Source organism: Rhinolophus hipposideros (assembly GCF_964194185.1).
Source record: "Rhinolophus hipposideros genome assembly, chromosome: 19".
NCBI classification, from domain to species: Eukaryota; Metazoa; Chordata; class Mammalia; order Chiroptera; family Rhinolophidae; genus Rhinolophus; species Rhinolophus hipposideros.
Genome location: NC_138065.1, coordinates 12,340,009 through 12,364,766, shown reverse-complemented (window position 1 = coordinate 12,364,766; position 24,758 = coordinate 12,340,009). Strand labels below are relative to the sequence as shown.

General features: G+C 44.7%; 2 protein-coding genes across 5 annotated transcripts in view; one reads left to right on the top strand and one right to left on the bottom strand.

Moving 5' to 3' along the window:
• The first annotated feature begins 4,754 nt into the window (after positions 1–4,754).
• On the top strand, positions 4,755–14,227 carry DDX20 (DEAD-box helicase 20). The gene is made up of 11 exons (XM_081026480.1): positions 4,755–5,087; positions 5,416–5,510; positions 7,361–7,529; positions 8,971–9,085; positions 9,208–9,350; positions 9,501–9,639; positions 9,741–9,799; positions 10,788–10,870; positions 11,229–11,334; positions 11,445–11,546; positions 12,721–14,227. Exons 1-11 carry the CDS (start codon positions 4,787–4,789, stop codon positions 13,881–13,883), a joined length of 2,475 nt encoding a protein of 824 aa, XP_080882606.1. The 5' UTR covers positions 4,755–4,786; the 3' UTR covers positions 13,884–14,227.
• A 3,943-nt stretch (positions 14,228–18,170) lies between these two features.
• The window catches only part of KCND3 (potassium voltage-gated channel subfamily D member 3), a 208,238-nt gene continuing 201,650 nt past the window's right edge, over positions 18,171–24,758 (bottom strand). For 2 of the 4 annotated variants that reach the window (XR_013991755.1, XR_013991756.1), the window contains 4 exons: positions 24,052–24,299; positions 21,929–23,331; positions 20,493–20,667; positions 18,171–20,031 (listed from right to left, as the gene is read on the bottom strand). Coding sequence is in view for 2 of the 4 variants with exons in the window: in XM_081026481.1 (XP_080882607.1) it covers positions 23,130–23,331; positions 24,052–24,299 (450 nt within the window). In the remaining 2 variants the exon portion in view is untranslated. Of the gene's footprint in view, positions 23,332–24,051; positions 24,300–24,758 lie in introns of all 4 variants that reach the window. The other 2 variants (XM_081026481.1, XM_081026482.1) reach the window with 1 other exon arrangement.

Sequence of the window (24,758 nt, the reverse complement as noted above, 5' to 3'; positions counted from 1 at the left end):
CCAAAAGTTGGTGCTCAGCACCTCTTCTCTCTTGAGCAGCTCTCAGAAGAGAGACAAAGGGCTCTTGAAGGAGAACCCTGGCTTATGGTGATGGAAATTCTTTTTTTCCTTTTGCTCATTTGTGTCACATTCTTTCATCAGGCTGGGCAACTAACAGGTGCACCCCTCCCCAGGCCCCCTTCAAAGTCCCCTCCCTGCCATTTGTGTCTCTCCGATACCCAGCAGACACCATCACCCACAGGAGCTGGATATGATTAGCAGAAACCCTTCCTGACAGCTCCAAAGAGAATCCCTCAAATGCATATTCTATTGAGTGCATCTCACTGCGGCTGACAGCAGCTTTATCAATTAAATTCCACATTCTCAGTCTTCAGAGATGCCATGAATTTCCCTACCTAATAAATCACAGGCCCCCAGTTATTGTTAAATGTCCCATCAGTCTCTAATAAACTCCCTGCCAACAGGGGCAGGTTATTTATTATGCTGTCTGGACAAGAATGAATTGGGCCCCGGTCTCACAAGAGGAGCAAAGGCGAAGCCTTTCTCCTTAAAGACGGAGGCTGTGGTATTAAATCGGGCAATTAATCCATGTGAGCATTGGGCAGAGGGGAGTCTGGTCTGGAGAGAGGGAGGGTGGCCTGGGGTTCTTGTCTGAAAGCCAGCCAGGCAAATCCCCAAGGTGAGAGGTGGCTTCGCAGAGTGCAGGGGCCTTCGCTCTGTTCCCCCTCTCCTGATTCCTATGTGAAAAGGTACTGAAAATATGATCACCCCATAGGCTATAGGGCACATGTAGAAACAGTTATTCTCCAGGTTGGGAGGTAGCCACTTAGGATTGAGAAGGGTCATGAAACAACAAATTCTGTCCCGAAGGCCAGATATTATTCTGTGATAAATTTTATATATAACTTACGTGTATTGGTGATGCTTATCCATTGGGCAGACAAACTGAAAAATATAGGAGGGAAAGAGAACTCAGAAGCACGTGCTCCACTGCTTATCCAGTGGATAAGCAGCATCCGTGTAGCACTGGAAAGCAACATACCAACACCTACACCTAGGAGATGTTAGGTGTAAAGTAGGTCATGCAGTTTCCTGCCACAAATTAGTTCCCAAACTTCCATAATGCTCCATGTTCTGCAAGTTAAAATCCAAACTCAAGCCCCACTCTACATTTCTAACTGTATTTCTCTTTATCGCTACGTAACACTACCTCTCTTTGGGAGAGCACAACACACTCATTTTGTCTTCCTTACCGTGGCAGACAAGGTCTTCCATCATGTGGGACCAATATATCTCTGTTGCCTGGTTTCCTGGTAACTGCAGCCATACTTGCCTCCGTTCACATCAAAGATCTTGCCTTCCCTAAACTACTATGGTTTCTCCTGCTTCCACGCCTTTGCACAAACTGTTCCCTTTGCTCAGAATATCTCCCTAACAGGTCTGCATGGTAAGCTCTTCTTCCACCCCCACTGCCTGGTGAACTCCTTATCTATCCTTCCAGCTCTGAAAATCAGCCCCCAGGGCTTCCTGGGACTTGAGCTTTGTCTCCAGGTCTTGGTAGAAGTACTGGACTCCAGGGATTCAGAGAAGGAAGGATCTGTGTATGGAGTTTTTCTCATGTTTCATGCACACTTTAAACCGCTAATTTTGGGTGCAGATGAGAAGGGCATAGATGAGCTACTGTTCTCTGAATACCAAAAGCTGTTTTCCTCAATTTCTCAGAAATTGTAACTCTCCCCCATATGACAGCCATACTTTGAGCAACTAACGCCCTGAAAAATGTCAGTACTGCATATGATTTTACACCCCCCTGTGCTATTTGAGTTTTTCCTCCTTGATCAGTGCCACCTACCTGCATATATCTTTCTCCTTGAGGGCAAGGAGACCGTTTATTTTGTGCCATGTTTGTATCCCTAGCATTTGGCTGATTTGTATTAGGTGTTCAGAAGATTTTTCTTGAAAGAATGAACAGAGATGTTTGTGTACTGAATGCAAGTAATAACGTTGCCTACCTTTTGTTACCTTGAAGGTCAAATGAGTAAAAAGTGGCTACAAAGACCTCTCCTTCCCTTTCCACATTCTCCCACAGATCCTCATACCCAGGGGGGCCATCTTGTGTCTTGCATGTAGTCTTTTATATACATAGTTTTCCTTCCCTCTGGGCCCAGAAACCTCTACTGCAAAATGATTGGATAGGACCACGTGAACCTCAACATCTATTCGGAGTCTAAGTCTTACTCCCACTTCTTCGGTTCACAAGAAGTGTTACCGTGCAAAAGGTTCAGCTGCTCACTGCACGAAAGCCAAACCTCGAGAGTTGAGGTTGGTGGAAAGCAAAGCAAGTTTTATTCCAAAATGCCGCATTAAGGGAAGACAGTGGACTCCCTGGCACAAAGACTGCCTTCCTCTATTAATATCGCCAAAAGGTGTTATAGACACGCAAGGAGGGGCAGAACAAAAGAAGAAGTTAGCCAGGCAACTTCTATTCCTAAAGGCTGGTGGGCCCCAGGGTCAGGAGTGAATCCCAGGCAGAGGCAAAAACCCCTCCCAAATTAGGAGGCCAGGTCTGCACACTGGACCGAAGTAAACAGAACCATTGGGACTGGTATGCATAGTAAATACACAGAAATCAGAGACATCACGTTTTGGTGGTAGGAGAGGAAAGCAAATAAAGGGGAAAAAAGCTTTTGAGAAGTCCCAAGCCAAACCGCTGTCAAATCGAATTACATCAGAGGTTTCAATTTCAAAAATATAAGATATAGGGTCACTGTTAAGAATCTCTACTTCCTCTAGGTCCCAGGTACATGAGGTGAGGAAAGGCTTTCCAGGTAGAATGAACATCATAAAGAGGCTGGGGTCCCATTGCGATTTTATCCTGGGGGAGGCTGGGAGTCAGACAACAGTCCACCTGGTTTCTGTGCGTGCTACTAACACACCTTACCTGGTTATTAAATGGTCTCTTACCTTTGTGTTTTATCTTTACAGCACTAACGATATGGTCAACAACATTATTGCAATTTTTTTTTTATTTATTTATTGGAGAAGGGGAACAGGACTTTATTGGGGAACAGTGTGTACTTCCAGGACTTTTTTCCAAGTCAAGTTGTTGTCTTTTCAGTCTTAGTTGTGGAGAGCGCAGCTCAGCTCCAGGTCCAGGTCCAGTTGCCGTTGCTAGTTGCAGGGGGCGCTGCCCACCATCCGCGGGAGTAGAACTGGCAACCTTGTGGTTGAGAGCCCACTGGCCCATGTGGGAATCCAACCGGCAGCCTTTGGAATTAGGAGCACGGAGCTCCAACCGCCTGAGCCACCAGGCCGGCCCCATTATTGCAATTTTTAACTGCTGATGAAAACATTGTATTGATTTTGTGTTGTTAGCTATGGCATACGATTTATTCCCAGTAACCTTACTGTAATATTTGTTGTCCATAAAACATCACAACCAACAAATGCAATAGCAAGAATGCTGGTAAACCAAAAAAATGTTCTTTTCTGGAAAGTTAGTCTTCTTGTTTCTTTTGGTATGAGAGCTGGTTCTTCCAACAGTGATCGGGGTGAGTTCTACAGACCCCCTCCTGTGCGCAGGGAGACCCAGCAGGGATTTTTGAGCGAGAAAGTGTCATCCATTCAGTGTTTATTAGGTCCACCGAGGACCCGCTGCGGGGCTGGAGAGCCTCGGGTGACAAAATTCCCTTCACTGAGAAGCTCATAGTTTATTTAGTGTGAGGGACAGACATGTAAACAAGCAAACAGAACATGGTAAGAGCTAGATTGTAATTATTTATAGTGTGAAATAGGAGCCTAGGGTGGGAAACAAAAAAGATAGTCAAAAGCAGCAGTCCCTGAAGCTGGACCCAAACGACCTAAGATGTCCAATTAAGAAAAAATCACCCCAGCACCGGGGGATGGGTGGGGGGTGGGGGAAGGGGCGGTGGGTGACGGGAGAAAGAAACTGGGCGGGGAGGCCATTCAGGAGGTTATTGCACCAGTGAGGGTGATGAAGGGGCCAAATAGGGCAGGTGCTGCGAAGGCCAGAGAAGATGAATGAATGGCATACTGGGAGCCCAAATTAGCTGCGCTCAGTGAGTAGTAGAAGGTGACGTCAAGGACCGCCGCCAGGTTTCGGGTTTGGGGACCCGGGGGACAAAAGAGGCGTGGCACTACGGAAGCCGGCACCCCTCCCCCTTTATCCACCTAAGGGGAGCTGTCAGTTCCGTTCCCGGTTCCAAGCCGATGTACTTTGATGCGGGTTCACGGTGTGCCCGGCACTGCGGGGGCTGGGGACGCAGCGGTGGATCCGGCAGTGCCGCCCGCGGACAGACCCCCGCGCACGTGTCCCTCCGTCTGGGACGCGCCAGGCGCTCCCGGGGGCACCGGGCAGGCGAGCGGGAGCGCGCGAGGCAGGGCTGCGGGGAGGCGCCCGCGCATCACAACGACCGCGGCGTCAGGCGGGCGACGCGGGACGCAGGGCCGGGACCCACCCACCGAGAAGCGGGAGGCGGGCCGCCCGCAGTGGACCCTCGCCGCCCTCTGCAGGCCGCCGTCGGCGACACACCGGTCGCCTCCCCTGCTCGCTCCTCCGCCCGCCTGTCGCAGGTCACACTTGTTCGTTGTTGTAGCTGTTTCCCAGCCTTTCTCAGCCTCCGACTTCCGTCCCCCGGTCCCCACCTCTTCCCGGCCAAGCGTGTCCGTGTCTCCGCGGGAAGCGTGCTAATAAAGTTTTTCCTCTTCTCGCGCTCAGACGCCCCGCCCACCCCCAAGTATCGCGAGACCTGGCGGCGCGGCTACCATGGCGGCGGCGTCGGAAGCCCCGGCGACCGTAGCTGCGGTGGAGACCGTTGCGCCCGCGGGGCCCAGGGCGGCCCGGGTCTCAGCCCCGGAGCCCAGCGCCGGGCCGGGGCGGAGCCTGCGGACGGCTCACGACGTCAGCGGCCCGCGGCCCCGCACCGGGGACGTGCTGCTGGCCGAGCCCGCCGACTTCGAGTCGCTGCTGCTGTCGCGACCGGTGCTGGAGGGGCTGCGGGCGGCCGGCTTCGAGCGGCCCTCGCCGGTGCAGCTCAAGGCCATCCCGCTGGGGCGCTGCGGGCTCGGTGAGGGCGGCGCCGGGGGCGGCGGCGGGGCCGGGAACAGCCCGCGAGCCTCAGTTTCCCCCGCTGCAAAACGGGGGCGCGGCGTGGGTCGCGGTTGGCGACGGTTCAGGCTCTGGCCACACTGACACGTGGAGAAGCCACACGGTAGAGGCTGAGGCCCGAGGCGCGCTGCTGGATACGGGGCCGTGCGTTTCCGCGCGTTGGCGGAGAAACGGAGAGGCCAGCCGGGTGGCTTCGGGACACCCTTCCAGCTCCGCGGCTCGTCGTTCGGGGCCTGAGCTGCGGCCGTCAGTGCTGGCGGGTGACAACGGGTTTTTTTTCTTTGCAGATTTAATTGTTCAAGCCAAGTCTGGCACCGGGAAAACCTGTGTGTTCTCCACCATTGCTTTGGACTCGCTTGTTCTTGAGAACTTAAGTACCCAGGTGAGTCCGGCTCCAAGGACCCAGAGGACGTGGGGGGGGGGTTCTGTGGGTTTCACCACAGGTCGGATGACACGCCAGGAGCGCCTGAGGGACGGGCGGTGAGTTTAGTGAACGCTTTGAGGTAAGCCGTGAGAAAAGTACAAAAAGGAGCCGTTACGGCCGTTAAGGGGCGGCGCTGAGGATGGGGAGCGAGGACCCGTCCTTGGTGTTAGAAGTTTGGAATATTCTATTACTACTGCATCTTCCTTTTCTTTTCCCTTTTCTTAAAAAATGTATTGGGGTGACATTTGTTCGTAAAATGACACAGATTTCAGGTGTACAGTTCTGTATGACGTCATCTGTAAATCCCGTGGTGCGCTCACCCCCCAGAGTCAGTGCTCCTTCCATCCCCATGTATTTGATCACTGCTGCATCTTACATAGAACGTCTGTCATGTGTGTCAGTTTTGTCATTACGTACTTGAGAGTCTCTTTTACTTGCTGATCACAATGTGGTGAGCTTTAGCGTTTGGCCGGGTTCACAGTGGTGCGGTGCTCTGGCTGTTGCTGGTAACTGCAGGTGGTCCTTACAACTCTGAATGTCATTGACCTGTGTCCTGGGTTCTCATGGCATAGACCTAAGATGGCCTCACTCAAATTAACAGGAGATTTGGGTTTGGGGATCATTCCACAAAAACTTGCTAAGTTCGTATTATGTATAAACAGTATGCCAGGCATCGGGGATACAAAGCTGAATCAAATATGATCCTTACAGTTTTACTTTGTGCTTTAGTAATCATGACAGACTGTATTTCAAGCTCTCAGTCGTCTGTATCTGATAATGATTCTTCAACAGTGTATTTTATTTTAGCCCAGGTACCGTAGGAAATCCTTCTACTTTCCAAGGACCTGCGCTATCCTACTTGTGAATTGAGATGTATTTGAGATTTTGGCTCGTGATAATTTGGCAGCAGGTCAGATGCCAAAACCCGGAATAAGATCCATAAATAAAATTTGTATTTTTGATTTTAAGATTTTTGTGTATCAAAGTAATATGTATTCATTTTTGAAAAGTGGGAAAATTCATAAAAATAAAGAAGTACCAGAAAACAAAGTATAATCTCACCTACCCAGAGAGAAACTGCTGTTAACAATTCTGGCATATTTTCTCCTAGTCTTTTTTCTTTTTTTTAAAATATATATATATATATATATTTTCTCATAGTTGAGACCATGAAGTTTTACTTCTTCCTCCTGCCATAGTTTTATTGCAGTGTTCTCACTGACTTCCAGCATCTTCCATGACCTAGCCCCTGGAGCTAGGTCTTTGCCCCTTGCTTCCTGTGTAATTCTGTCAGGCCACAGGGACCCCTTTGGCCAAGAACACTAATGTCTTAAGGCCTTTGCATTTGCTGTTTCCTCTTCCTGAAAACACTCCCCCAGGTATCACACAGCTAGCTCTACTCTGTGGATGTCTGCTCAAATGGTACCTCCTTAGAGGGGCCTTCCTCGATCACCCCATTTAAAATAACTCCTTGAGTTGCTTCTTTCTCTTTTCCCTGTTTGATTTTTCTTCATAGCACTTTTCGTTACTTGCCGTTATTTGTATGTTTGTTTATTGTATATGTTATCATTCAAGAACGAAAGTGCCATGAGAGCAAGGACTTTATTTTTAACTGTTGACTCCACAGCAACTTGTATGTTGCCTAGGTTCTTATTTAATATTTGTTGAATAAATGCATGAGTAAATGAATGGAATAGTTTCCTTTGTCCATAAAAGCTCATTTAAAATGATCATTTAAAGGAAAGCTAGTTCGTCGTATAATGAATGTGCCACTGACTCATTAAAGGTATATTTTACATTTTCTCTAGATTTTGATCTTGGCTCCTACAAGAGAAATTGCTGTACAGATACATTCTGTTATCACAGCCATTGGAATAAAAATGGAAGGCTTAGAGTGTCATGTCTTTATTGGCGGGACTCCATTATCACAGGACAAAACTAGACTTAAAAAGTGTCATATTGCCGTTGGATCTCCTGGTAAGATGTCAATGCCTGTTCATAACTGGGGCTTATAGGAACTGAACACTTTTAATATAACAATAATATGAGACTCTTTGGTAACTGTGATGATTATTTTGAGGATTAGAAATGAAGAGCCTTAGACCAGTAAGATATAGATATGTGACTGGATTACCAACAGAATTTCTGAACTCTCCATTCCCAAAGGTGTGTGAGACAGGCTTCTGAGAAGGACAGTGAGCCCTTCTAAGACGTGGATTGGGATTGTTCTTTGCTTCTCTTTTTTTTTTTTTTTAATATTCAGATTTAAATTTAATGTGTGACCTCTGCAGCTATTACATTGTGGACTGCACAAAAATCGAGAACATATTCTTTCAGTATTTGAAAACTGTTTTTTGATTCAGCAAAGAAGTCACTCCCAAAATTGAACTTTCCTCTTACATTGACATAGAGGAAAATATTAACCAACATTCATGTCATAATTATACTGCTTGGTCAACTGAAACCCAGTCAAGAGGCAAAAATCAATGAAAGTATTCTATGAGAATCTCTGGGTTACGTGGAATTTTCAATTGTATATTATTGTTTTTTGAAAATCATCAGTTAAATTTGATAAACGTATGTACCGGTATATGTGCATACGCCCCTTCTCCCCCAGAGCTGTTCAACATTTATCAGCACACCACTGGGTCTAGAACACATTATTCATGTGTCATTACCTAAATATTCACTAGATGCCAGGGGGATAGTTTGTCAACGAAGAAATGACATGGCCACGGTCACACATCACAAGCCGCATAGGCGGGACCAGAACCAGAGTTACTCCCAAAGCCAGCAGCTCTCTCCCAGGACCAGTCCGCGCTTCCCAGGGCCGCTCCATCTTACCCGGAGGGATGGCTCCTGCCTGAGCGCCCAGGAAGTCTTCTCTTTTTTTTTTTTTTTAACTTTTATTTATTTTAAGTGTGTTTTTTCAGCACGCATCAGCTCCAAGTCAAGTAGTTTTTTCAATCTGGTTGTGGAGGGCGCAGCTCACAGTAGCCCATGTGGGGATCGAACTGGTAGGGGATCCCCACTGGCCCATGTGGGGATCTCATTGTTAAGAGCACCACGCTATAACCAACTGAGCTAACCGGCTGCCCTGCTTCTCTATTAATTATTCAGTTATGAATCATTCAGAATCAGAATCTAGCATTCAGTGCCTTAGCATTCAAGTCTTTTGATAGGAATAGAGTTTATTTTCCATACTTATTGGTGAAGAAATGGGAGGGAAAAAGAATGGATTTAGGAAAGATCAGAACTCAGGGTTTCTAATTTGTGGTTTAGTGCATAAATGCATAATGAGGATTGGGTCAGGAAATTCAGCAGTACAACCTGTAAGTAAGTAGAGGGGTATCATTGGCTGTGACTTGCACAAATTTGGTGCATCATAAATATTTCAAAAAATTTTTTTTTAATTCAGGCAGAATTAAGCAACTGATAGAACTTGACTACTTGAACCCAGGCAGTGTACGTCTCTTTATTCTGGATGAAGCAGATAAGCTTTTAGAAGAAGGCAGCTTCCAGGAGCAAATAAAGTAAGAAAAATAACTAACTTGACTATTAAAATGGTGGCCCAGAGTATCTGTCTTTAGTTTTTGCAGGTAGCGAATACTGTCTGAATAGTTTCCATGTCATGTATTTTTCTTCTGTTTTGCAGTTGGATTTATTCTTCCTTGCCTGCCAGTAAACAGATGTTGGCAGTATCAGCTACTTACCCTGAATTTTTGGCTAATGCTTTGACAAAGTACATGAGAGATCCCACTTTTGTAAGACTCAATTCCAGTGACCCAAGTCTCATAGGTGTGTACACATACTGGGTACTTACATTACTTACATATGTTCATGATATTCTGGAGCTTTCCCTTGCCTAGTTGCCTGTTGCTTTCGTGTTTGCTATTAGGATATAGCAAATATGTTTGTCTTAACAGGAAACTCTTGACTTGTTTGCAGGTTTGAAGCAGTATTACAAAGTTGTCAATTCGTACCCTTTGGCCCATAAGATTTTTGAGGAAAAAGCTCAGCATTTACAGGAACTGTTCAGCAGGATTCCATTTAATCAAGCCTTGGTCTTTTCTAATTTGCACAGCAGGTAATGTACCTTAAAACATCATCTGGGGGAACTTGTGAAATAAAAGAATAGGTGTGGGGCAATATTTGTAAAATGATAACCCTGTATGTTGTTTTTCATAGAGCACAACATTTGGCCGATATCCTTTCTTCTAAAGGCTTTCCTGCAGAATGCATTTCAGGTAAGTTCATCTCTTTAATTTGTTTAGTATCCTGACTTGAAGCCTCACCCAAATCAGAAGGAAGAAGTACCACTTTATGAGTTGTCTTGTGAGTGTGAGGTTTTGCTGAGTTTTTAGAATAAAGGAGATTTCAGTTTTATTTTTCATTGGGATTTGACATATTAGGTTGGTGCAAAAATAATTGCGGTTCAAAACGTTAAAAACAATTACAAAAACTGCAGTTACTTTTGCACTAATCTAATACCAATATCCTTGTCTTTTAAGAAGTAACTTGGTATGTAATAATTAGAAAACTAAAGTAACGTCTACGAAGAACTTAATAATGTTATCAAGTTTGTCTTTTGTCTTCTTAAGAGAAAAATATTTTGCTTGGCATAATCATTGTTAAAATGCTAACAATTGCTAACTGAACTGTCTTACGGTCTTGTGGAAGGAAAAAGTGATTCATTTTTGACACAGAGGTAATTATTACTGCTGGCCTAATAGTAATGAAAGATTTAAAGGAGTTTTTGATCAGTGAGATGCTGTTTCGAGTTTTGATAGCTATCTCAGCTTGGTTTCTAACCTGTTCACTAAGCTTGTTCAGTCACGGTATGTCATGAGGTACTGGGGAGACTGTTTTCTAATGGATCAATATTTTGGCTATAGATTACACTTCAACACCAAATTTATAAACAGCTGATTAAAGCAATTTTATTTTCCTAAGAATTGTTATACTTCATATGTAACTTTGCAGATATAATGTTCTATCTGCAGGTGTAACCTAGTCACCATTTAACATTGATTTTTGAATTTCAGGTAGATTGCCTAACCATATTTTAAGATTCTGACTTTAGGTCTTAACCTAGATTTGCAGGTAAGGCCACAGTAACTTTGGTTGGTATAGTTTTAAACTGTTAAGACTGGGAATTATGATTTCTGCTTTTTGTGGATTTGATGAATGTGTATTAGCTTGTTTTTATATGACTTTCTTTTCGGCTCTTTTTAGGCAACATGAATCAGAATCAGCGTCTTGATGCTATGGCTAAGCTGAAGCAGTTTCACTGCAGAGTCCTCATTTCCACAGATTTGGTAAATTTCCTCTTCAGTTTGGGTGACTAATCCCTCTTTACATATGTTCTATTATCAGATGTACAGGTTTCATATGTTATTTTACATGGGGGTATCTTGACAAGAATACCAGAAGATAATCATGTCTTCACAGTGCTGGGGAATATGGCTTCCTAAAAATGTCTTTTATATTTTCATCTTTATTTTTGAAATTATTCATTAGAAATGAATTTCCTTTCCTTTGGCTCCTAAATATCTTTCCTCCTAAATACCCTCCTGTTCTTAATTTGGCTCTTGGTTAAATTAGAGTAAGATAGTATACATTGGTACCATGCTCCACTTAATGCAAACCAACAGTTGCTTTGTTTTTCAATTTAAGACTTCCCGTGGGATCGATGCTGAGAAGGTGAATCTGGTTGTAAACCTGGATGTACCGTTGGATTGGGAGACGTACATGCACCGGATTGGCAGAGCTGGCCGTTTCGGTAAAAAGAAAAGTTTGGGTGCTTTCTTTAAGCAGAGTAATCTGTAATGTAGACTTGGGAGTGTCATTTATGTGAAAATGATTTATTACTTAACATTCCCTCTGCTTTAGGTACTTTGGGACTGGCTGTGACCTACTGTTGCCGGGGAGAAGAAGAAAATATGATGATGAAAATTGCCCAGAAATGTAATATCAACCTTCTACCTTTACCAGGTATATTTTGCCTGTTTCATTTTGCTGTCAAAATAATAATGGTAATGGTAAAAGGCCTAATAAAAGTATAGCTACCAGAATACTTACGATGTGTCAGGTACTGTTCTAAGTACTTTGTGTATGTGAACTCTTTTAATTCTCACCATAGTCCTATGAGGTTATATTCCCTTATTATCCACATTTTGTAGAAGAGGATATTGAGGCTAGAGAGGTAAGTAATTTGCCTCAAGGTCTTACAGCTAATAAGTAGCAGGGAGAAGACTGCAAGCTAACCACTGGCATGTGGAAGGTGAAAAATAGTTTACCACTGTGTTAGCTCCATTTTTTAGTCTGTAGCCTTGTAATTTGATTTTATTCTTTTTAAAAGGGGGGCATTTTACCTCTTTTGTCCCTGTAAAGGTCATTCTTGCTATATTCTCCTTTGTCACCATTGGGAAGGAGTAGCATCTTTAATTTGAACACGAGTTTGAAGTATTTTCTTTTTTTAAAACGTTTTATTTATTTAAGTGTGTGTTTCCAGGACCCATCAGCTCCAAGTCAAGTAGTTGTTTCAATCTAGTCGTGGAGGGCGCAGCTCACAGTGGCCCATGTCGGGATTGAACCAGCAACCTTGTTGTTAAGAGCTCACGCTCTAACCAACTGAGCTAACCTGCCGCCCCCTGAAGTGTTTTCTTTTGATTTTAGTGAATCATTTGTCAAGCTGCACTTTTTAAATGCCATTTTGGAAACAATGTGTGTTTGAAACTGTTAGTGACCTCTTGAAAACAAAATACCCTAAAAAAACTCTTGTGTGAAAATACAGTATATTTGCTATATATTTTAATGTATGCATGTGAATGTATATATCTGTATACGTACATATTTATAAATGTATACTTATGTATACATGAGCTAGAATATGGAATATGTGGTTTTTGAATACAACAATGATATTTTCCCAATTTAAAAATTAACTCCTTTAGTGATTTTTACAACGCTAGAGTAAGCACAGGTGTGGGAGTCCTGTGGATTCTAGTAGTTCTTCCTTTGTGATAACTCATGATCTTTCTGCAGATCTTTAAGCGCTTTAAGCTTATGTCCTGATTTACAAAATATTTGTTTTATGAAGTCATTCAGAAAATGCTGGTCTAGAGTAGCCCGAGAATTTTAATACATATTTTTCCATTTTATGTAGATACCATTCATCCTGGCCTGATGGAAGACTGTTTGGATTGGGATGTGGAGGTGGAAGCCTCTGTGCATACATATGGCCTAGAGAGTATGCCTGCCAAGCCCCTACAACAACAAATTCCAAAACTAGAGAGAACCTCTCAAACTCAGAAAGCTCACAGTAACCACACGGCTTCATCTAGAATTACATCCGCATCTACACTACTGGTGAAGTCAAAAAATAACGCCAAACAAAAGCTTCCTGTGAAAAGTCACTCAGACTGTGGAATCATAGAAAAAGCAGTACCAGCAGAAATACGGGGCTGTACCATACGCCCAGAAGAGGAAATGAAGGCTGCTGTGCAGACCGCTGGGGAAAACTCTGACAGCAGCCAGCACCAGGTCCCGGGAGACTTACCTGAGTCACTCCCCCAAATTCCTTGTCTGTCTTCCTTTAAGACCCACGTGCCCTGCGCCTTGACTTTTGCAGAGTTGGTGGGGGATTATGAGCACTATATTAGAGAGGGGTTAGAGAAGTCTGTGGAAATCATCAGGCACTACGTAGGTCCTGGGGATCAGACTGGGAATCCTCGAAATGGTTTTGTGAGAAACAGAATTACGGAAGAGAGAGTGCAGGTACTGGTAGGTGGGAGCCAGTCTGGAGACTCTCAGAGTGACAGCGAGTCCTACAGCTCCAGGACTTCTTCCCAGAGCAAAGGAAATAAGTCCTACGTGGAAGGCTCTTCTGATACTCAGCTGAAAGACTTGGAATCTTCCCTTGTCGATGGCCATTTCTCTTTAGAACAACCTCTGCATGGAAATGACACCCCTAATCTAGAAGCGTATCAAGAATCCCCTGAAATCCAAATAAAGGCAAGGCATAAGGAGGGGGCGAACCAGAGAGCTAAGCAGAGCCGGAGAACCCTTCCGAGGCGGTCTTCCTGTCGGTGGCGGGCAGAACCCCAGGAAGATAGTTGGTATGACCACCATCGGGAACCACCTGTGGGTTTCTCTGGTACCTATCAGGATTACGAGGAGTACTGGAGAGCGTACTATAGGGCATGGCAGGAATACTATGCCACTGCTGCCCAGTCCTATTACTGGAACGCTCAGCGGCATCCAGGTTGGATGGTGGCCTATCACATGAATACTGTGTACCTACAAGAAATGATGCGTGGCAACCAGTGATCGCAGGCTGTCCCTCAGACCATCTGGAAATGTCTACAAGTGATACTTTTGGATAGCCATCCTCGACCTGCAGTAGACTGGCATATAGTGGCATTTTTGAGGAACGTGGAAAGTCTTGAAGCTTTCTGCTGGGATCCATCTATTTTTCAGATTGTTGTGACCTAAGTCAAACCTTAATTTTTAAAGAAACTTCATGGATCAGATTTTTGAAAGAAATTTTTTGGGACGTAGAGCTAAAGGTCCCAGGGTGCCATTTTTCTATAAGCCATTCCAAAATGAAACGTTTGAAAAGACTTACACCACCGCTTGCTTTAAAAAAATAAAAACAGCTGAGATTTGAAAAATGTTAGTTTATGCTGCGGAGTTCTTTAAAAAAGGCTTGGGCTGCATTTCTATAGAGGTACATTGCTGTAGAGATTTGTAACATGGTAACTCAGAAAATTCCCTTTTCTTTTAGATCAAGGTAGGAAGGAGTAAAATTGCTTCAGACTTTCCCAAAGGTACTTGATTTGATGCTCTTTGCTTCCAGTAAAAATGTTTTGTCACCACTGAAAATACAAACTTAGCCAAATGTGTTGATATGGCTTATTGTTCATCTTTTGAATGTCTCTTGTTTATGGAGATTATGAAAGCTGCTCACTCCTTCATAGGGCATTAAATAGCTGAGAATCATCAGTGGCTGTCTTATTTTTGTTTCTCAGGAAGAGGAGCAGCCCTTAATGTTTATTAGTTTTTGGATCCTTTTATGAATGTGATGAAAGCTAGAGATCATCCAGAAAATTTCTCATTCTATAATATAAACAAGAACTGTGTATGTCATTTCAAGGGCCTCCATAGACCCCCTGAGGCCGTCCATGGAACCCAGGTTAAGAGCTGCCCTACACTGCTGGTAGGCTAAGGGGAAAGTTCTAGCTCCTTTGTGTTAAGTATTTGGTGGAAGCGGGAACTCATTCTGTTCAAACTCTTCCCACACTGTCCTAATCTTGTGTCTTCTAGAAATTTTCCCGTTTTTACTTCTAATACTAGGATCCAAGCGGATCAGTCATTTTTCTGAGATGATGCATCTAGAAATTATGATTTAGAAAAATGGAAGTTACATATTCTTTCATTTCTTCTCTGTGACAGCCCTTTATCATTATACATTTGGTTCCCAAACCTTTCTGGGAGCTGTATTTATGGGAGGAGAGAACCCATTACGTGTGGATATGTATTTACTTTTTTAAAAGGGAAGCTCTTCTCTTGTGCGCATACTGTTTGTGTAGGAAGTGTAATTAGTTTTCCCTCAGGACTGTCAGCAAACATGCACAGCCAGTCATTTACTGTCAACACGTAACAGTTCTCAACTTCTGTTTAACTTGGATTCCTGTCTTTTGGGTTGGGCTATGGTAGACTTGACGTATACGTAGTATTGCCAAATTAGAATGAATTAATTAACACTGTAAATAGCAAATGCATAATTAGGTCCAGTATGTTATTAAAAAGTAGAGACTTTAATTACACATTTAAATAAAATCCTGTCATTGCTATATAATTGAACATACCACTTTTTCTACCCTTTCCCCCTCAATGTAGCCAAGTTCACAGTTTGTCTTTGCTAGGGGATTTTAATTAGGATACTGCTGCATCTTAATTAGAAATGAGGTTACCCATTAGTCTTGAAATTAATTGGATTATCTCTTTAGGTTTGTTGTATTTTGTATTTGCTTTTTTAAATTTTCCCCCTTTTTCCGCCTCCTCCCACCCCCATTCCAGTTCAAGCCGTTGTTTCCCAGTCTAGTTGTGTAGGACACAGCTCCCTGGCCCATGCTGGTATTATGAGCCTTGTGCTCCCCCCCCCTCGCTGAGGCAGTTGGTCGCCAGTTGTCGGCCGCTCACAGCGGCTCACGCTGGCTGCTGGCCACTCACGCTGGCCACTGGCCACTCATGATGGCACACGGTAGCCCACAGCAGCTCACACCAACCTCCGGCTGCTTACAGCAGCCCAGCTCCAGGGAGAGCTGTTGTTCACAATCTTAGCTGTAGAGGGCGCAGCTTAATGTCCCATGTGGGAATCGAACCGGCGACCTTTGCGTTAGGAGCACTGTGCTCCGACCATCTGAGCCCCCAGGCTGGCCCCTTTTTTTTTTTTTAAATAGAAAGATAAGCTGCGGGTAACCATATGTATAACATGAAAATACGAATTGCTTCATTTTCACATAAGCATTTGCTAGGAAAATTTCAGCTGTTACCATCCTGAAGAAGGGGAAGGGATGCAGTTACAGTGGTGGCTTTGGAAGGAATCTGCTGCTACTTGTGTGTGACTGTCTGTGTGTGGAAAAGACTTTTTTGTTTGGAATTGTCAGTCTACCATGTTTCCCTGAAAAGAAGACCTAGACGGACCATCAGCTCTAATGCGTTTTTTGGAGCAAAAATTAACATAAGACCTGGTCTTATATTACATTATATTATGTAAGACCTGGTCTTTTATTACAGTAAAATAAGACCAGTTCTTATATTAATGTTTGCTCCAAAAGACGCATTAGAGCTGATTGTCTGGCTAGGTCTTATTTTCGGGGAAACATGGTAGATGCATGTCCCTATAATCTGTTAGGAGCTATAGATTGGTTTTAAGCAAATTCACTTGAGAATGCTTTGTGGTGTAGTGGAAAGAGCGTTTGTTCTGGTTGAGACTTTGCTGCTACCTACTTTTTTTTACCTTGTGCCAATCATTTAACCTCTCAGGATCCAGTGTTCTTATCAATAAAATGGAGGAGGGTCTCTTCCAGTTCTAAGGTTTATTCCAGTAATCTTATTAGATTACTAATAAGAGAAAAGACTTTCCTGCTACAGGAGAGGATAATTATTTTGTGAATATAGAGACTTTGTAAATTCAGGTAATTTGTATGAGGGCTAGTGTGAATGGCTTAAATGTCTGAATTCTAGAATCCTAAATATACTTACAACTGTTCAAGTTGAGCTTAAATTAGGCTAGTGGTATTGACATGTAGAGACATGTAGGGAAACCCGCTGCTTTGGATAATTCTGACTTAGAATACAAATTATGATTTTGGGTAATTTCAAGTAATATTTTCTAAAGTAGCTTAAGTTTTACAGTAATATTTGACAACCTTTTAAAAACGTGTTTTAAAGACAAACTTCAGCCTCTGAATACTAAAAATAATTGAATTATAGTACTTGCGGACCAGCTCTTATGGAACAAGGGAGTGGTTTGAAGTTTTAGTTTTTTCCTCCCCCTGAATGTAAATAAAACCTATGTTAATCTTAAAAAATAAAATTATTTTTTTGATAGTCATAACTGACGTTGGAACTCCATCACAAGGTTCTTCTCTTGTTTCAGCAGAGTATGTTTATTGTTCTGCGCCTCTGTGAACAAGCACGTATGTCCCAGTTAACATTTGGTGCTTTTTAATGAAAAAGAACCCCTACTGCTCAAAGTACATCTGGTTTCCAGTTCCTTTTCTCCAGGAAACATTTGAGTTATGGATCTGCAGTGACACCTAGTGGGTGATCAGGATATGAGCATCAGTGATTGAAATGAATTTCAGGGCCAACTTCTAGGACCTTTGAGCATCATGCATTTGCCTTAATGTTCCATTTCTGTGACAGTTTTCATTGACTGACATCTGGTTGTTGTGGGGAAAGTAAAAGGATTCCCATTGTTGCCACCTTATGTTGACATGAAAATGCCTGTTGGTCTCACTACATAAATCAGAATGATGGAGATTACAGCAGATCTTCAAGATATCTAATCCAAGTACCCCTTTTTAAGGTGAGGAAGCAGACTGAAGCCAAGAGAAAAGTGACTGCTGTGAAGTCATAGAAGTAAGTGATAGAATGTAAACTTGAGCCTCCATCATCTGATTCCCAAGTTTTCTGCTGTACCCTATATAATATTTAACTTTGAGGGTGTGTTTGTTTGTTTAGTTTGAGACTTTGGTTTAGATGAAGGAGTAGATAGTCAGTGTATTCTCAGCAGAACCCGGACTGATACATAAAGGCAGATTTTGTTTCTGTAATACAGGGCCAGGCCTCAAAATAGAGCTGTTGACAAATGCAATCAGATGCTTTCCCTTTAGTGAAAGGGACTAGCACAGGTAAGTGACAGGGATGTCACAGAGGAGTGGCTCACGGGAGGGCGGGGGAGAGACGGTCAGACAAGACTTTTAAGTACCCTTCTGAGAGTCTGTGGCTTCTCTAGCAAGATAGAAAGCTTCCCTATGTTCAATTACCCTTCCTTTCTTGTGTAGCAGGAGAATTGGTATTAAAAGAAACATTCATACTCATTTTAGGGTTTGTGGCACATAGTTTGTTTAATCCAGATTGGATACATCAGGTACAGCAGTGGCACATGACTCAATACTGTAAATGATAAACGTTTTAACATATGCACTACAGTTTCAAAAGAAGACGACAGGAAACTCAAGAGTTTTTTTTTTCCATAGAAAGTTTTCACATGTTTATCTTCCTGCAGTTTTGTACAGTATTTTTTCTTTGCCATTGTGATATTGGTAAGCAAAGCCCATTTATTATACGAAAATAGAAAAGAACACACTTGATGTTTTTCACGATAACATTAATGGGGGGGAGGGAATGACCGACCGCTAAAGAAAACATTACGTTGGAATGTCTGATTATCAAAAATATACCATCCCTCCCACCTCCCTGGTTTGTAAAATAGTCTATTGGTCCAAGGAGCCCCCCAAGACTTGGGTCAGTGCCCTACACTGGTTAGAGTGACACCATCCAGTGTAGTTAAGTAACCTGCTAAGATAAATGTCATTCCCACACTTGATGAGAAAAACAGAGAACATTCTGAATAGAAAACAAGACTCAAAAGGAACCCCTTTAAAGCTGTTGTTTGTTTTTGCTGATAGCCACTTTCTCTTAGTAGTTCTAATAATGCTCTTCCCGATGCTGTTTGGGCTCCAAGGGTCACGGGTCATGACCATGTTTTTCCTTCATCCAGTTGTTTTAAAGCTTGGCAAAAGATGAGATTTCATAAGGAAATCAGAAAGAGAAAGGGTAAGTCAGATTCCTGTTTGTTGTGGTTACCATGCCAACTAGTTTGAAAGGGAAACCAATACTGCCGTAAGGACCAAAGATCCCAGCATTGGGATCTTTCTGCCTTGCAGTTACCTGGTCATTGAAGTGAGGGAGTCTGGACCACTGGAATTCATGAAAAACCTCCAGGTAGAATTCAGCTCAATTTCAACCACTACCTCTACAAAGTTTAAAAAAAAAAAAAAAGGAAAAATCTAGTACATGTTTCAATGTACACTTTCCCTGCCTATATTCTAACAAGTGACATGATCATGAACCGTAGGAATCAGCTTGAAAACGGGGTCAAGCCCACACACAGCATATCTGTGAGTTGACTTTTTTGTTAATCATGGCTATGTGTTCAAACTCTTTGTTTTTCTTAATTTCAGTTTTCTACTTGCTGGCCTTCTTATACTCTTGTGTGATTGTAGACTAACATGTTCAACTGCCATTGAGAATATCTGATCTTTTGGACAGGATTCTATGCAGTTAATCCTGAGCTTGACACTAAAGAAAATAGGGGATGAAAGAGAAATTGTAGAGTTTGCTTCTGGAGGCCCTGGCTTAGGGTGGTTCTGAATGGAATTCTTCTTCACCTTTAATCACCACCCCTGACATCCAGGTATTAAAAATATAAGCAAGCCTGCGAGGAATGCCACATGGTGTGCAGGAAACATCCCAGGACGAGACGTCTAAGCCCTGGATCGCAATTGCAGTGAACTTGGATCAGTCACTCAGCTTCTTCCTGCCGGCTTTCCTCTTGCTGAATGAAGGATGTAGTTTGACTTACCACCCACCATCAGAGGTTGTAAGGATCTAAGGACCGTAGGCAGTATGCTTTGAAATGTCCTAGCCCTCTCTTCACTGAGAGATGGCATTAGACTGCAAAAACCTAACTGTTCACTTGTTCACCTATTTTTGACAGAATTGCTCAGATAGTCCATGGTCGGTTCTACCCAGGGAATGGTGGTTTCCACAGTATGGTTTGTATTAGTCCAGTCAGGTGGTTTCCAGGGGCTGTGTCCAAGTAGCATTGACATTTGCAGAAGACTGTATCTCTAATTATTGCATGTGTTCTTTGATGGGTCTTCTCTGAAGCATTGTCGCTCTGAGAGGCAGTGGGTGTAATGGGAAAAGCATTAGACCAATAGCCAAGGGACTTATGTCCTGGTCCCAGTTCTGTCATTAAATGACTGCATGACTTTTAACAAGTCACTTAATTTCTCTGGGGCTCAGCTTTCCATACCGTAAACTGTTAAAGAGATTCTTGAATCTCTTCTAGTTCTGATGTACGCTTAGTACTACATTTTCTAAGTTTCCATTCATCTAAATGTAGACTATATATATATATTTTTAACCATCCCTATTGCTGAGTGGGACTGAATGGGAAAGGTAGTTTTGGGAATCTGCTATTACGCTGAAGTGGTTCCTGAACTAGGAAAGCTGAAGAGTCATACCAGAAAGCCAATTGCCCCCAGAAAACCCTGATATCCTGGTTCTTCAGTCACTGGCCAGTGGGTTCGACTTACTAACCTGATTGGGCACACTTTGGGTCTTTTGTTTACTTACAAATGCAGCAGTGTGGTCTGTATTCTGTTGTGGACATGAACCACTTTCGTGGGTTGACATCTTTTGGAGCAGAGGTAAGCTGGGTCTCTCATAAGGCTACCTCAGGGGATGGCGATGAAGGGCGTGGTCTAACAGTCTTTTAGGAACTGGCACAATGTGGGATTTGGAAATGAAGCTGTCAAAAAATGGGAAGTTATTTGGGACATGATTATTCAAATTTGTTGATTAAGTTTTGTGGGAACCGCTATCGTGCCCTCGGTGTATTATCAAACAGGTCCTGGGTTGGACCCGTCATTACTCTAACCCTGCGATGACCTGTTCTTAAATATAGGCAATTGGTATGTAGAAGCAACCACGTTCCTATTTACCTCTTGATGACTTACTCCACTCAGTTCTTACCATGTAAACTGAGATACTTCCCAACTTTGTTCCATTACCCATTCCTTCAAAAGAAAAATTCCTTTTCTAGTCCTTTACCTGCCCTCTACATGAGTCCAACCCCGCCTTCTGCCTTTCCTAATGAGAGGTGTGTATGAAGAATGTATTTTAGTACTTATTCTCAGGTGTGTTTAGGTCGTGAGTGTGTGTGTACAAACATATTCCTCTGTAGTGGTAAAACTGTTCTGTCAACTTAGATCGTAAGCTCAGAGGGCCAGAACCATCCCATTCTCATGTTAGGGGGAAATGCTTGAGGCCAGACCCAGAGAAAGGGCTCTGGTCAAGGATGGGGAGCGGAAGGAGATCATTGAGAGGGCTCCCTTTCCTCTGCCCTTCTGCCCACCATCAGTTAGGTGCCATCTCATAATGCTTTGTCTTTCCGCTTGTATGGATGGGGTCAGTAGAGCTGGGGTCGCAGGGAAGCCCATTGAAGGTGTTTTCAGATTCCTGGCTAGTGAAACTTGTCTAGATGGCTGTGGTGGGCAGAAAAATTCTTGGCCTACAGTTAAACAGCTAACCACTAAACTGCAGAATGGATAATGAGCCCCTGACGAGCTCCTGTATCTGAGAGGCCAGGCTAGAGAGATTGCCATAGAGTAGCTGGGGATTGGGGAGTGCGGGAAGGGGCTTTCAGGAACCCCGAGGCCCACCCAGCTGCTATAAGCAGTTAAAACAGATAGGATTCCAGAAATGCTGTTTCCCAGCCCCACCAGGGTGCAAGCCACCGGGACAGAAATACTGTCCAGGTTCCCAGAAACAATATTCACTCTGTCACTTGCAAGGAGGTGATCAGGCTTCTTCCCCATTTCAGTTATCTTCAGGGATATCAGGCCTGAAGGCTCTTCAGACCTCAAGGCTCCTTGCCTTCCAACCAGGTAAGAATCATGGAGAATCTCTGACTTGTTTTCACACTCTGGCGCATCAACCTGCCTGCTGAGCTCCATGTGGGAGTTGCCTCAGGCGTGAGATACATCAGAAGCGGGGTGTGCACTGCGTACCATTGCTCTCTCTGCAGGAAACTGCTCTCCGGGCCGCCTGGCAGAGCTCCGGAAAGGAGGGCACACGGCTGGGGGCCACAGGGGCCGATGGTAGCTGTGAGCCCCGGGGTCTGCTGCCCTCTCCACTGGCACACGCCAAGAGTCGGCTATTTCCTTTTTGAAGATCCCAGTGTGATCAGTCTGGCCATTCCTTTTCTAACCTGGAAATGGAAACTGCCAACACCAGCCGTGAGGGAGGCACTTAACGTCTACAAAGTGGGCTTTCCCTCATCCCTAAACTCGCCTGTTTGTGCTTCATTCCTGTCTCTTCCACACCTGCATTCCCATAAATAGAACCCAGGCACACGCCCGCAGGTGCCTGACGGTGGCGTGTCTCAGGCTCACTGGGGTCCATGGAGAGACAGATGGCTGGACACTGAAAAACAGCCAGGGGGCAAAGCAGAGAGGTACAGGGACAAAAAAAGACAGGGACAGACGGGGTAAGTGTTGCTGTGTGGTCACTTGGCAGCTCCGTGCAGGTCAGCTGGGCAGTGGGGGCCCAGATTCAACTGACCTCAGCAATCACTGACTTCTTAGCCTAAAAGCTTTGCTATATGAAAGGAGAAAAACAAAACAAAACAAAAATAAAACCAACCCTCATAAAAGGACGCATTGTTTTGGTTCAAAGGTATTGGGTTCGCGGAGAAAAAAACATTTCACAAAAATCCGTTGGTGTTTTTCTTTTCCACCTTTTCCCATGAATAAATATTATCCATTAAAAGCCTTGAAAAGGTGCTTAAATACACAGTGTTATATTTTCTTCCTGTTTTGCATGTGACAACTCTGGCCTCTGTGCTGCTCTTGGTCTTGTCCTTTCCTCACTGGGGTCTCCGGAAACAATTGTGATTTGGTCTGAGGCTCCCCCCGCAGGTCCGGTGCTTAGCCTCTGCCCCCTCCGACCTGTCCCCTTCCCTACCCCCCTCCCTTCCTCCGGCCCCAGCGAGAGGCAGGGTCACAGGGCCTTGTGCACGCCAGCAGCAGTGAACCTCAGGGGCCCCTCTGCTGCCCTTGTTTCCTTCCAGGCACAAGTTTCAGTGCTCGGGGTGCAACAGGGCAGGCGGAAAGAGTGGGGAGAGGGGGTGGGAGTGGTCCCAGTGGCCACCCACCAGCATGCCAGCCCCCTTGGCTCCCACTACCCGCGCTGGCCCTCTGTCCCGTGGTTTTACAAGGCGGACACCTTGACAACATTGCTGGCTATGGCAGGAATGTTCGTGTTGGGGCCCGGGCTGGCAGGGGGGGGCCGACTCTCCCCCTCAGGGGTTAGCGCTGGGGGAGTAGGTATGCTGATGATGGCCGTCGTGATGTGGGATGCTTTGCAGTTTGGTTTCAGTCCGTCGTCTGCTTTCAAATTAAGGCTGGAGCGACTGGGGTGAGAAAAGAGTGAGTTGATGAGGGTCCCTCTCGCCAGTATTCCAAAGCTTCCTCGACCCCCTAGACTCCTAGCTCACAGAAACTTGGAGGAGGTTTGGGTGTCCCTCTCTCTTCTTTTTGGTCGTCAGCCTGGAATTATCATTTCTAATGGTTATTCCTAGACTACCAACAATTGTGAAGCTGGATATTGGGACCTGGGATTCAGGGTCTACGCTTTCCCTCCAGCGATTGTTTACCTATCATGTGTGCCACTGGACTTGCTTTCCCTGAATTCCTTGCCACTCACTGGAGGTAGTGGGAAGTGGCCTAAATATAAGCAGAGAAAGGAGGGAAAAGTCAGTCTGTGATTCAAAATCAGCCTGGGACAAGCCACGCCGAACACAACTGTGAAAATTATTTCCTTGAGAAAATGGTCAGTTCATTCTTTGCACTGGGATCGGTCATTTTTGGATTTCTCTTGTTGTTATTTTTTTCTGGTATCTCACCCCACATTGGGCCCAAGCCTGCTTCAGTGTCCTCCGAAGCACATAAAGGGCCTTTGGGTTAACGTGCGAGGATGAGAAGGAAGGAGGGGAGGGAGGTGGGGGCTCATGCATTAGGTAAGGGGAAAGGAAGGCTAGGGGACCCTCAGGTTCTCCTAATGCTGAGATTCTTTAATCCTGTGAATGGACCGGCTCCAGCCTTTGGGAGTGATGGGGAGAGAAGCCACCCACCTGGTGGTGAGGGAGGGCTGCTCGCTGCCCTGGATGTGGATCGTGCTGAGCTCTTGCATGCTGCGCAGGCGAGTGGCCGGCAGGTTGGAATTGGGCAGGTGTGTGGTTTTCTTACTACGACGGGAGCAGCAGGTGGTCGTGAGGCCTGGGTGGCTGGACAGTGAGGGACTCCGTGTGGACGGGTAGTTCTGCATTGAACTCTCCATGCAGTTCTGCTCAAACATCTGCTCATCTATAAACTCGTGGTTCTGCGGGAAGCAGAAGGAAAGGAAGTAGGAAAAGGAGATAGGAGGGAGGGGGATGGGCCCCCATACTCTGTACAGCTGCCTGTCTCTGTTCGGGGCCTGGAGAGAAGGGCTCCCAGCCGCCTGGAGCACAGACAGGCATTCAGGAGGGGTGAGGTCCCACAGGCACCACATGAGGAAGGAAAGAGAGTTCTACGGGCAGCCCTGGCCGTCAGATCGCAGTTGTTAAATCAAGATGTGACGTACATTCCATCTACAGCTTTGAGCTGAAGGGATACAGAGGTAACAGCAGGATTTAGTGACATCGTCAAGGCTAGAAGCAAAGACGACTTACTCTGCAGGCAGTGCACAGGGTCTCCTGGCGGGGGGTGGGGGCAGCCAAGGAGTCACTGCGACGGGTCGTGGGTCTGCTAGGTTGGCGTTTCTGAATTTAATGGGTGAGCTCCTTATGAATCGTGGGTA

Excerpts from the sequence above, each read along its gene's own strand:
- DDX20 (XM_081026480.1), top strand. The coding sequence starts at position 4,787 with ATGGCGGCGGCGTCGGAAGCCCCGGCGACCGTAGCTGCGGTGGAGACC. Across the intron at positions 7,530-8,970 it reads TATTGCCGTTGGATCTCCTG|GCAGAATTAAGCAACTGATA; the intron begins GTAAGATGTCAA and ends TTTTTAATTCAG. Across the intron at positions 11,547-12,720 it reads CAACCTTCTACCTTTACCAG|ATACCATTCATCCTGGCCTG; the intron begins GTATATTTTGCC and ends CATTTTATGTAG.